At 36.1% G+C, this 12,369-nt stretch overlaps 1 protein-coding gene across 5 annotated transcripts in view; it reads left to right on the plus strand.

Annotated features, from left to right (window-relative positions):
* Positions 1 to 6,570: 6,570 nt before the first annotated feature.
* Positions 6,571 to 12,369, plus strand: part of LOC149538483 (putative methyltransferase At1g29790) — a 53,092-nt gene continuing 47,293 nt past the window's right edge. For 2 of the 5 annotated variants that reach the window (XM_089799819.1, XM_089799818.1), the window contains exon 1: positions 6,571 to 9,409. In XM_089799819.1, coding sequence (XP_089655945.1) covers positions 7,913 to 9,388 — 1,476 coding nt within the window. In that variant the 5' untranslated portion in view covers positions 6,571 to 7,912 and the 3' untranslated portion in view covers positions 9,389 to 9,409. Of the gene's footprint in view, positions 9,410 to 9,811; positions 10,151 to 12,369 lie in introns of those variants that run through there. The other 3 variants (XM_089799817.1, XR_016356067.1, XM_089799816.1) reach the window with 3 other exon arrangements.

Below are 12,369 nucleotides of genomic sequence, written 5' to 3' on the forward strand. Positions count from 1 at the left end.
CATCATTCTGATCATACTCTTTTGGTCTACTATTGTGCTTGTGCTTGAGTTCCTTGGTCTTGGGTGATTTTTCCCTAAGGAAAATTCTTACAAAGACTCCTAAGGACCTCTTCTCTAGGGTCTCTATGAGTATAAGATCTTTGAAGGATATGCAGGCCCAATTCTATCTTGTGTCCAAATCGACAAACTTTTGATTTTTTGCTTTCTACCATTCTCGATCATTTGCTTCACAAGTTGGGAATCCAGTATGTGTGACCTTGGTGGAAAGATTGGAAGTGGTATCCTTCCATGCCCTTCACCAGTTATAAGTCCAACTTAGGGTATCAACGGCTTTCTCTTCATCTCCTTATGGTTGATACCCTCAACTAGCAGTGGCATCTTCAATCTTCTCCTCATCATTGGAGGGTTCGATTTGATACTATTTGGGACACTATCATTGAGCCTAAGATTGCCCATTTTTTTTGGTGCTTGCTATTTCAAGGGCTTCCCCTTGTGCTATGGCTGAAACACCTTGGTTTTCCTGATCCTTAGTGTCCTTTTTGCAGACATCTTGAATCATTTTTGCATATTTTCTGGTTCTGTGGGTGTGCTTAGAACTATTGGCACTGGATACATGATTTTTTAAAGCCTTTAAGGCCATAACCCTTTTCTTGGCACATGATTGTTTTGGGTGATTCCCTAAGTATTCCTTGTTAATTTACCTAGATTTGGCATACTTTCAAGATGGAGATTTTGTTTACCTTATGGAAAGATAGGAATATTGTTCTTTTCACTCACAACTTTCTTGATATCATTGTTGCTATGTATACTAAAGCATGCGTTTGTAATAATGTCATGTTGCAGATCTGGGTCTAGGTCAACAAGGTGGCGTTGGAGGTGGCCCACTTCAAGAATTGCTCAATCATTGGGGTAATCCACCTTGCATAGTTGCTAGAGTTCCTCCTGACTATTCAACTGATCACACTCCACCCTAGGGCCGCCATTGGGGTTGCAATTCTTTTGCTCATTGTTTGCATATGCTACCCTCATAGGCTCCCCATCATTACTCTCCTATTGGTGGTGATGCGGGTTGGTGGTGTCGCTCGGCTTCTCCACCTCACTGTGGTTTTGGTTGGTCCTCAAATCTTGTGGCTCCCCCTCCTATTGCTCCTCCTAGTTTTGGTTGCTCCAAGTGGTCTTTTCCTCACCTGGATCTATCAATTTCTCCACCATGGGTGTAGGAGAAAGATAAAAAGAAAGGTAATAATAAAGATGTTGCTAATGGCTAGATTGTTCCTAGTCCACCTGCCAATCCTAGGGATTCCTAGGGTTATAATGATCACGATAATCCCCCTTCGGTTGGCATTGTTCTTGTGGCCTGAGGGGTATGCTTATATGTTTTTTTGGGTGAATACATTGAATAGTTGTTGTTTTCAACTTCTGCCATGTGAACTTTCATGGGGTGATCTTGTATTTCTTGACCCCTTTTTTGTGAATATGTAATATGCATATTAGTTTATTAATAGAAAGGGATTGTTCATCAAAAAAAATTTAGTCAAAGATGTAAGCTGTAAGATATTTGTTATTCAATTATTAGTATAATAGTCATTATATTGATGTAATATATTTTATATGTTTTTAATAGAAATAAAGAAACTTAGTAAAATAATAAATAGATTTTTTTATTTATTATTGAGTCGATACATGGGTCAATGAGTTTGACTGTGTGGCTTCATTCTCATGCCATGGTATATTAGCTACCACAACCACATCATCGTCAACAATTATCTTCATTCTTAGAACTACCAAAAGTCAAATTAAACATTCAATATTAGCAACTGTCACTTACGATATTTTGTGAATAACTTTAATTTATCAATGTGAGAGAGAGCAAGGCATTACAATCAAAGTTTGAAAGATATTTATTTTATTTCTAATTGATCTTTAATATCTTTGGGCATACCGCACCCTAAGATGCAATTGCTAGTAAATATTTATTATAAGATAAAAATAATTGACAATAGAAATATTTTTAAATATTAAAATAGGAAAAATTGTGCAACATGGAGGACTTGGCACAAGTGAATGACAAGTATAGTAATTAGCCGGTTAGACTAAGAAAAGAAATGAAATGAAAGATTTTTAATGATGTCCATGAGGCCATAAGCCTAAGGGACCCACATAAAACTCCTAGTAAGTCTGTGATTTCTCCAAGTTGTCCCTTTTGTTCGCAAAATTTACCGTCAGTCAGGTTCCTTTTGATTGCCTAAAAATCAATTGGTTGCTTGTGTAATGACATAAAATGTGAAAAAATGTAGAAGAAAATACACAGTTGCCCATCGGTTAAATATGGGGACGCAATCAATTGGAGCAAGCACCATGAACTGTGTGTGGTGAGAGAGCTTCCATGTGGCTTACATTCAATTGACGAAAACTACAAAACTCTGTGCAAGACATTTTTTGAATTGAAGATGTCTACAAAGGAAGGTGCAATGGGACTATCATCTAAAAATCCATGCGTAGACGCATACCCCGACAGTCCTCCCTAATACTCTATTAGAATTCTAGACAAGCTTTTTAATAAATTCTATTGAAACATTATAAATTCACCTCCCTATGGTAGGAACTAATAATCTATTAGAATTCTAGACTGCATAATTATATCAAATTAATTTAATATAAGTAGATCAAAATTAGCTAATAAATGTATTGCAATAACTTAATAATTTTGTTTTATCTAAACTTGTCCATCAACACTAATGAATTCTTTGCTTTGGTGTATTCAGATGAGAGAGCTAGAGGAACACAATATGCCTAGAAAATACAACAATGAATTCTAATAAGTTATGGAAAACTCCTATCTATGTAACATGAATGAAATTCATATTTTGAATTTCACCTTTTTAACTCTTCTTCAATCTAAAATACATGAATCAACTGACATATTAAAACTATATATATTTAAGATATTTCACAATGGAATAATTTTTATTGATTTAAAATATGCATTTTCCTCTAAACTATTACATTTTCAGTTACTTTGAAATTTAAAATACAAAGTCTCACATGCATTGTCCTATAAAATGTTGCATTTTCAATTCAATTTGAAATGCAAGAATCAATATGCAATATTATACATAGAATTAATATTCTATTACATTTTTTCCTTGGATCTAAGAAATACATTTCATTCAATTATCTAAAACTTTGAAGTTACAACTATTAGGACTCCGATATATTAATCTTTCTAACTTAAAAACATTATGAATAATAATTCAAATAAATAATTAGTGTTACGAATCATGTAAAAATGATAACTTTTCTTCAAAAAATATTTTATTTACTAAAATTCTTTACAAAAATATTGCACATATCTTTTATATAACTTTAACACTTCATATAATAATAATAATATATCAAAAATATCCTAATAATTTTATAAATTTCCATAGAACAATGATATGTTTAATTTTTAATATTAAGAGGTGGAGGAGATGGAGATGAGAAAGACAAAGAAAATGAGGAGGACGATGAGGAGGAGGAGAAGAATAAAGATGAGGAAGGTGAGGAAGAGGAGGACAAGAAGAAAGACGAGGAGAAGGATAGGAGGAGGAGGAGATAATGAAGAGGATGAAGAGGAAGAGGACGAGGAGGATGAGGAGGAGGAGAGGGAGGAAAAGGAGTAGGAGGAGGGAGAGCGGGAGGACGACAAGGATGGGGGGGAGGACGACAAGGATAGGGGAAGAGGAAGAGGAAAAGGAGAAGAGGAAGAATACAAAGTTAGAGAAGACAAATAAAAAGTAACAACCACGGTTGTCTTAAAAGCCTTTCCAACAATGTCACCACAAACAATTAAGAGATAATGTAGAGTGTAAGCTGAACTGTTGTATTCAAAATGTGCAAATTTGTGAAGTTGAAATGGTAGGAAAAGCTGTGCAAAATATGCCACACAACATTTGGGTTGTTGGAAACATATTGCATTTCACTGTGTGAATTAAAATATGATTAGAGAATAATAAATTTTATCACATTGAAACACGTAATCCTGTTGGAAATATTCAAGATATAACAAGTTACTGAGAGGGGAGGGGTGAATCAGTAACAATACAACTTTTAAGTTAATTCAGCATAAACTGAAAAATCATTCATTCACCTAATTTGATGCATGCAAGAGATAAATAAATATTCATAACACATGCACAGAGATTTTGGTGAACAGAAACCTTCCAAAATAGAAAGTAAAACTGGGGTGGGGATGAAACCCACAAAGCTTCTTTTCTGCAGTAGGAAGTTAGCTGGTTAAGGCATACAATGATCACTTCTGGTGATCTGCCCTGTTAGGAGCAAAGAGGATTGCTAGATCCACCTTGTTAAAGGATTTAAAACATACTTTACAAGTATGCACTCTGTTAGGAGATTTATACAAAGACTGTCAAGTCTACCTTGTTAGAGGATTTTTAGATGATTCACCTGTTAGGATGAACCAATCAGATCTACATATACCTTGATTAGATCCTTTGCAATAATCACCTCTTGTGATTGATGAAGTCTTTACTACACCTTGTGAACCTTGCTAATATACTGCTCTGTTGTTGAATTCGCATCTGTCTCTTGTATCACAATATATTCATACATGTCTCATATCCATTACAACAATTACAACTCTGTATTATATACCATTTCAGTAATTATAGATGCAAGGTTGGCTGAACACAAGTAAACAAAATATAACTGAGTCGGCCAAATAGTAAAATAAACTCGGGTTCTTCAGACAGACTTGATGACCTTCTGATACACGACCTCCACTACGTTACACGGCATCGTCATGCACTCGGTAGAGGTAGGGGCTCGGTTCATACTAGTCATACAATGTTGCCTGGAACTCGGTAACCATTGGTGACTCGGTAGATATAGTGTCACTCGGTAAAAACTAATTTCTTTGTTAACCGACTGAGCTCGGTTAACATTGAGTCCTTCTTCACTCGGTCAATACTGAGTCCATCTTTACTTGGTTAACACTAAGTACATCTTCACTCGGTTAACACTGCGTCCATTTTTACTCGGTTAACACTGCTTCTATCTTTACTCCGTTAACACTGCATCCATCTTTACTCGGTTAATACTGCTTCTATCTTTACTCGGTTAACACTGCGTCCATCTTTACTCGGTTAACACTGCTTCTATCTTCACTCGGTTAACACTCCACTCGGTTAACACTAAGTACATCTTCACTGGGTTAACACTAAGTGCAACTTCACTCGATTAACACTAAGTGCAACTTTACTCGGTTTGAACTGTGTCTTTGACGCTCGGTTTGACCTGTGTCTTCGACACTCGGTCTGAACTGTGTAATGAGTGTTGTCACTAATGGCAAATACCTTTATGCCAACAAATCCACCATTTTTGGATGATGCAGTATATCTTGCTATTGTTCATTCACTTGGGCATAGGGAAAAAAGAAAGAAAGAAAAAATGCACATTCCCATTTTTTGTTAAAATAATATAATACTAAATATATTTTGCTATCGACTAAAACATTGCACTGCAACTGTTAGTAATAAAAGACCTTGTCACTACATAACTACCTTACATAATGGACGTGGCTATCCTCCCACAAAAATGAACAGTTGACCAATTTTCAAAAGATTGAAAACATCATAGATTTTTTATGAAAATTTCAGCATTTGATTAGTCAAAAACAACAAAAAATTTAGAAAAAAATCATTATGCTTTGATGAATCTGGGAAAAAAAATAGTTTTTTTCAAATAAAAGAAAGGTAAAAATTTTATTGAATACCAAAAAAAACAGTGTACCTTACATAACTACCTTCATACGTATGATTTATTACAATGTGATGCAGTTCTATTGCCCTAGCTTATTAGGGTGCCTCTATACAATCCTCTTACAGTTTTTTTATTTTCTTTTGTACTACCCTAAGCTAGAATAATCTCAATTTTCTCTATTTGTCCCCTTTGACATTTACAAGATCCCTAAATTACTGCCACCAAAATTATATCTAGTTTGATTTGCACACGATGCGATGTTTCTTTATAAATTTTTGGTCAATGGAATAGATACCATTTCTGTGCTTTTATAAACGCTTTAATTACCATCTATTGGTTATAAGCCATGTCTTGTGATCACACATTTTGGTGTAGACTTCTTTAAATGGACGAGAAGGCAACAACATTCAGTCAAACCAGATTTTGCCCATAATATTTCTTGAAAGCATTGGCATTTAGCGAATGTCAAATTGATAACTTTTCCACAAATATTATTTTAATTCCTATAACAGCGTGATCTTTCCACTTGAAGGTTGTGAACTGATACAATATTGGATTATATTAGAGTATGTGAGCTAATATAGTATTATATTGTATTGAAATCTGTAAGCTACACAGTTCCATTCACTGATTTTGTCCTCAGGTAGACTTCATATTCCAATGTGCCATTGCTCTTTTCTATTACAACCGTTTCATCAACGAAACAGACATAGAGAAAAGGATCAGCAATTCTATAACTCGTACACTTTCTGTAAAACAATCCTTTCCATCAAGTTCATAAGTAGATTTGGATCAGGTATTCATTTGGATACGTTTGGTATACGTTTTAAAAACTGTGTTTTCTTTTCACAGCGGGAAAGGTTTAAGATGCTGAGACATTCAACGAACCGTCAAATTCAACCCTAGACTGAAAGCTTTGTTTCGCCTTTGTACAATTTTAAAGTCCATCTCTGTCCTTCCCAACGAGTTCCCCACTTGCTCCTGAACACATTTTTTAATTTTAACACACACCGTAGGCTGTACGTTTTCCCCCACTAAGAAAGATTTTATTTTGTGCGTTTTTACTTATTTTCCTAGAACTTCGATCTCGCTGTTTTAATATACCTTTGCTGTTCTGGTCCTGCTTCCTATAACCAATTTGTTAAATGGCTGCTGTGGGAACAGCGCAGAATTAATTTCTTATATGTTTTCATAGTCCGGCTTCTTTGGCCAAGCTAACTAAATTTTCATTCATGCATCTTTGAAGATGAGCGCTTTCTGAATCTCTTAACCAGCCTTATGCACCCGCGTGGTCTCCTTCATTTTTTCATCTTCTTGCTGTTTTTCCCAATAAGAATCCATTGGGGGGTTATACTTCTGTTGGTGATACCATCTGTATCAGAAGCCTTGACCTGAAAATTCCATCTGCATCTCAAGGCTAGATACCAAGTTTCATTTTGATTTCTATACTAGGACCTGTCTGGTTTCCTCATACTCTTTCCTGGCTTAAACTATGAGTTTATTTTGGAAGAGTGTTTGCTTCAGAGATAAGGGTTTAATTATTGATAGATAATGATCATTTGTTAGTAATTTAGCAACCGACTCTTCTACTGGAGCACCGCTGAGTCATTTTTATCAGATCAACTGCTCCTGGTTGTAATAAGTTATCACTGCAACGGGTATCGATTAAAGAGGATATGTGGTTATGCTGTTCAAAATAGCAAACTAATATTCATTCTTAGTATCTATTTTATTTGCTAGATATTTTATGCTCATCAATTTAACTGTTGCAGTTAAACTGGTTGGAGGTCTAGGAAGGATATTTTAGAAGTGGTCCGCCCCTCCACACACTTGGAAACAAAAGTGTCAAAACTCCAGTCTCAATAGGCCAATTTCTCCGAGGCTTATCTCTGGAGTGAATAGCTGATGACATTCCATGTCCTTCAGTGACAATATTGCAAGGGATTCGGATGGTGTTGTCAAACTAGTTGACTTTTTATGGTATTCTACCCCTAGCATTCCGGAAGAGATCTTAGTTTCTCGCCTATGATGTAACAGAAGCCTTGGATATCATCATACATAAATTAAACCGTCCTCAAATTTTTACTTGCAAAGAGGCTTTAAAAGGATTGGCTGCATTCCATCCATTAGAATTGGATTGTAAACTAAAATGCAGATATTAGTTTGTCATCCAAGGCGCAAATTCTATAAGGTGGTGTTCAATCTCCAGTTAGTACTCGGGGTACTGGTAGTTCTCCTCACCTTGTCAAGTTTAGTGAAGCTTTACTCTGCAGGTTTCATTTTGCACGAAGTCAACCTCTGTAAGCCCTTTTATGTCAGTAAACAAGATCTCAACAATTCGACATTAGAACTCTCTTCCAAGCTTGATGATGTTAAGCAACAAGTTGAGGCAATACAGAGCAAAATTAGAAAGGTAGTGGAGGATACGCGCGAGGAAGAATCTGAGGGCCCAAAGATGCTCGAGTCTGAGCGGTTGAAATACAGTACACTTTTGGTCGAAATTCTTCCACCTTTAGATGCCATCAAACTCTTTTTGGAACAGCTAAGACTTCCTGGAGTATATCTAGAGCCTGAAGATGAAAATGCTAATGGCCAGATTCTAGACTCATTTAAACTAGCAGGAAATTCGAAGAAGAAATTCAAAGGAATGGAGGATTTCTTTCATATAGAAGAAATTCGCAAATATATAACAGTAAAGGAAAACAGATTGGGTAAGAAGAATTTTCTGGGAGCAAATGCTACCTTTACAAGCATAGGCCATGCTTGCTTATCTATGAAGGAAGATCTGGAAGAATACATGGGGTATGACATTGGAGATTACTGTAATGATGACTGGCATGTAGCTCAAAGACTAATGGTTCATGGATGTGATCCTTTACCTAGAAGAAGATGTCTAGCCAGGGCTCCTAAATTTTATCAGAAGCCATTTCCTATCAACGAATCCCTCTGGAAGCTTCCTGATGATCGAAATGTTCGATGGAGTCATTACCAGTGCAAGAATTTCACATGCCTAGCAAACAATAAGACACGAAAAGGATTTTACAAGTGTGCTGAATGTTTTAATCTCACACAGCATGAATTACCCAAATGGATGGAGGTGCAAAACACTTCAAACAATCAAGAATTTCTTATTTATGATATTCTGAATATCAAACCTGGGGAAATAAGAATAGGATTAGATTTCAGTATTGGGAGTGGGACATTTGCTGCTAGAATGCGAGAGTTTAATGTGACAATTGTTACTACTACTATGAATCTTGGAGCTCCTTTCAATGAGATTATTGCACTCAGAGGACTTGTTCCGCTTTACATAACCATCAATCAGAGGTTGCCTTTTTTTGACAATACATTGGATCTTATACATACTAGTCGATTTCTGGATAGTTGGATAGATTTGCAGTTCCTGGATTTTGTCATCTTTGATTGGGACAGAGTTCTGAGGCCTGGAGGATTACTCTGGATTGATGGGTTTTTCTGTGCCAAAATGGACTTGGATGACTATCTATATATTTTTCTTCAGCTCAGATACAAGAAACACAAATGGATGGTGGTTCCAAAGAAGGATAAGGATAATAAAGAAGTTTATTTTTCTGCAGTTCTAGAGAAGCCTCCTCGGCCATTCTAATTCAATTTCTCCTTTATTCTGGTATGTTTTGTTTCTCTATCCTAACTTCAATTTTCCATCAACAATCAATATGTTTTGTGAACAAGTTTTCTTTCTGGAAGTCTTAAATTTCGAGATATTAGGGATAGTGCTGTCTTGCATGGCGATTTGATGGGTATAGCCTCTGGCTATTGATGAGGCTTTATTCACCAGTATTACAGTTTATTTATTATATGCATTTGAATTCATCGGTGTCAAGGATATGGACTCTACTGAATTAATTGTATTGGCTTTATTCACCAGTATTACAGTTTATTTGTCATATGCATTTGAATTCATTGGTGTCAAGGATATGGACTCTACTGAATTAATTGAATTCAGTTTTTTTGATCTTTAATAAATATCACCTGACATTTTGTTTCTTCTATTCTCTTTTTGTACAAGAACATAGGTATGAGTAGCATGGAACTGGGTAATGCTCGCTGTGATTTCTTACTTCTATGTGGGGCTCTTAGCAAGTTTTGAGTTGAGATGCGGAGCTCCTGAACAGATTGATGCAAATTTCTAAATTAGTAAGGCCAAGGCTATTCCAATCAGTTTGATGTGCCAAACCATGCTATCTTAAGCAGCTTAATAAAGAAAGTGTTTTTCTAGGGAGACAGTAATACCATAAGAATGCTTTTCTAATAATTTTGATGGACAAAAGTTATAACTATACTATCATTAATCAACTAGATATGTAATGTACAGAAGAGAGAAAAAAGGAGTAACTTATTTGAGAAATTAGGATCCTACTCCACTTAAATAGTGCTCTTGCTAGCTGAACTTTTTAATGGTCTGCTTCAGCTGCATGGATTATGCTAACCCCAATTACTTGTACGGTGCATGTACCTTTTGGATATTTTTCAAAAACACTGACTAGTCCAGTTTAGAAAGGATTAAAATAGTGATGCAGACAACCTCTTTTCCGCAAGCTAACTACCCTGCTCTAACTGATAATGTCTTGTCCCCACAATGTAGCACAAGAAAATTATCTTAAGACTTCATAATTCTCCATAACCCAGGTGGTGATTCCTCTTCATTATATCATTAATCAATAATGCTTTCAACCAGCGAATGAATGCAAGGAATCAATCCATCATGGATGAGAAGTGATTCCTCTTAAGCATTGATTTAATTAACACTGTGGTGACTAGATTTAGTTAAGAATATATTAAACTACAACAATCCAATCAATTAACTATAGCAGTTGTTAAGATGCACATACGCAAGCACCAGTTAACAAACCCAGGGTTCATAATATTAAGCAGCAATTAAAAAAAGACAAAGGCAGCAATTGCTGTTCAAAGGAAATCACTAAGGATTAAACCTGAAAGGGCTTGGTTAAGAAGCTAGGGTGCAACCATTCAAAAGGGACAGCAACTTCCAAATGGTTGCCTTTCTTCAAAGAGGCATAAAGGTATAAGACGTAGAAGACCATGAAGGGAGGGGGGATTAAAACAATAGAAGCAGATTGGTACTCATCAAGGAGATCAAGTAATCATTCCAAGTCAAGCATGTACATCAATCCAATCAGCTTCGGCACTCATCCAAAGAGCAGTGGTCAATGTCCAAAGAGGGAATCATCATCAATTCAGATTTGTCTAAATTGAAACAGCAGATTGAAAGCCTATAACAGTTAACCTGCAATATCTTATATTCTACAATTGCAGTAGTATGAAATAGTGGAATCAATAATTGTTGTGTGATAATGTGAAATGCATATTTAAAATCAATCATCTATTGACAATCCGGCAAGCAATTGTGTATAGAAGAGGAGGAAATGCAAGAAAGGGGAGCAGATATAAGATCACTATTGAAGTAGTCCACCCTATGGTGGATGTCCAATGTTCCTATGACATGGGGCCAAGAGGGTAAGTGTCTGCTCTCAAGCTTAGATAGGAGGATTTTTGGGCACCCTATTACAATTTCTTTCTAACCTCTACAATGGTTGATTGCTGAAGAAAACACAAGGGGATGAATAAGGAGATAAGAATAGAAAGGGCATATACGAGCACCCACTAGAAGACCACCCCATGCTAGATGTCCAATGTGCTTGCCACTTGGGGCCAAGATGGTAAGTGTCTACTCTTGGGCTTAGTGCGATGATTGCTTCAGGGAAACCCATCATGCTGGCTCATTCAAACCCTCTTGTAATTGAATTCTCGAAAACAAATAGAGGCATTACACGACCTATCTAATGAATTATGATTCATATATAGTTGTACTTATTATATATGTGATTATAGAAAATATTGAGATCTATGAATTTGTTTAACATGGTTGCAAGACCTAGATTAGGATTTATCTCGTTAGAGCTCAGCATTACCTAGGAATGCATCCCCAACTCTAAAAACCTTGTGTCCGTACTGGAGGTATTTTGGGGATGTGGGGATGTTCCCTAGGCGTTCCTGATTTGCAGATTTTTGCCTAGAAACGTCCTGGAAACTTGAGGATGGCACTGCTTGGTGCCGTGGATGTCCGACCATCCATGGGACAATTGAGGGACACCCCCCACCATCCCCAGGATGACTAGACATGCTCAACTAGGCAGACATTTAAAGAATAAAAGTTTCACTTAAATTAAGAAAAAAAACAATTTCTTCATGAGCATTGACAATGAATTCTTTTTGACTGCATATAATAGTAGAATGAGCATATAGCTGTTGAATGAATTAGAATGTGACTACTATCCATAGAGAGAAAGCATGCAATTGTAAAATAAGAGTATACAAATATAGTTCTTTTTCAAGAGTGGGCTAAACATGCAACTGCATACAGCTGTAGATGTCAAATGAACAAAATTAAGAATGAAAGCATAGCTCTGTAAGATAAAGTGGAAAGATATGGAAGGAAAGTGTACACATGGAATAAGAGAATATAGCTGTAACCGTCTTTTGCCAAAGGAAAGGCATATGACTACACATAGTTGTTAAATGATGATATGCAAATGGCTTAGAACT

The sequence above is a fragment of the Cupressus sempervirens genome, chromosome 9 (genome assembly GCF_028749045.1).
Source record: "Cupressus sempervirens isolate cs-2001-9-10 chromosome 9, ASM2874904v1, whole genome shotgun sequence".
Taxonomy (NCBI): domain Eukaryota; kingdom Viridiplantae; phylum Streptophyta; class Pinopsida; order Cupressales; family Cupressaceae; genus Cupressus; species Cupressus sempervirens.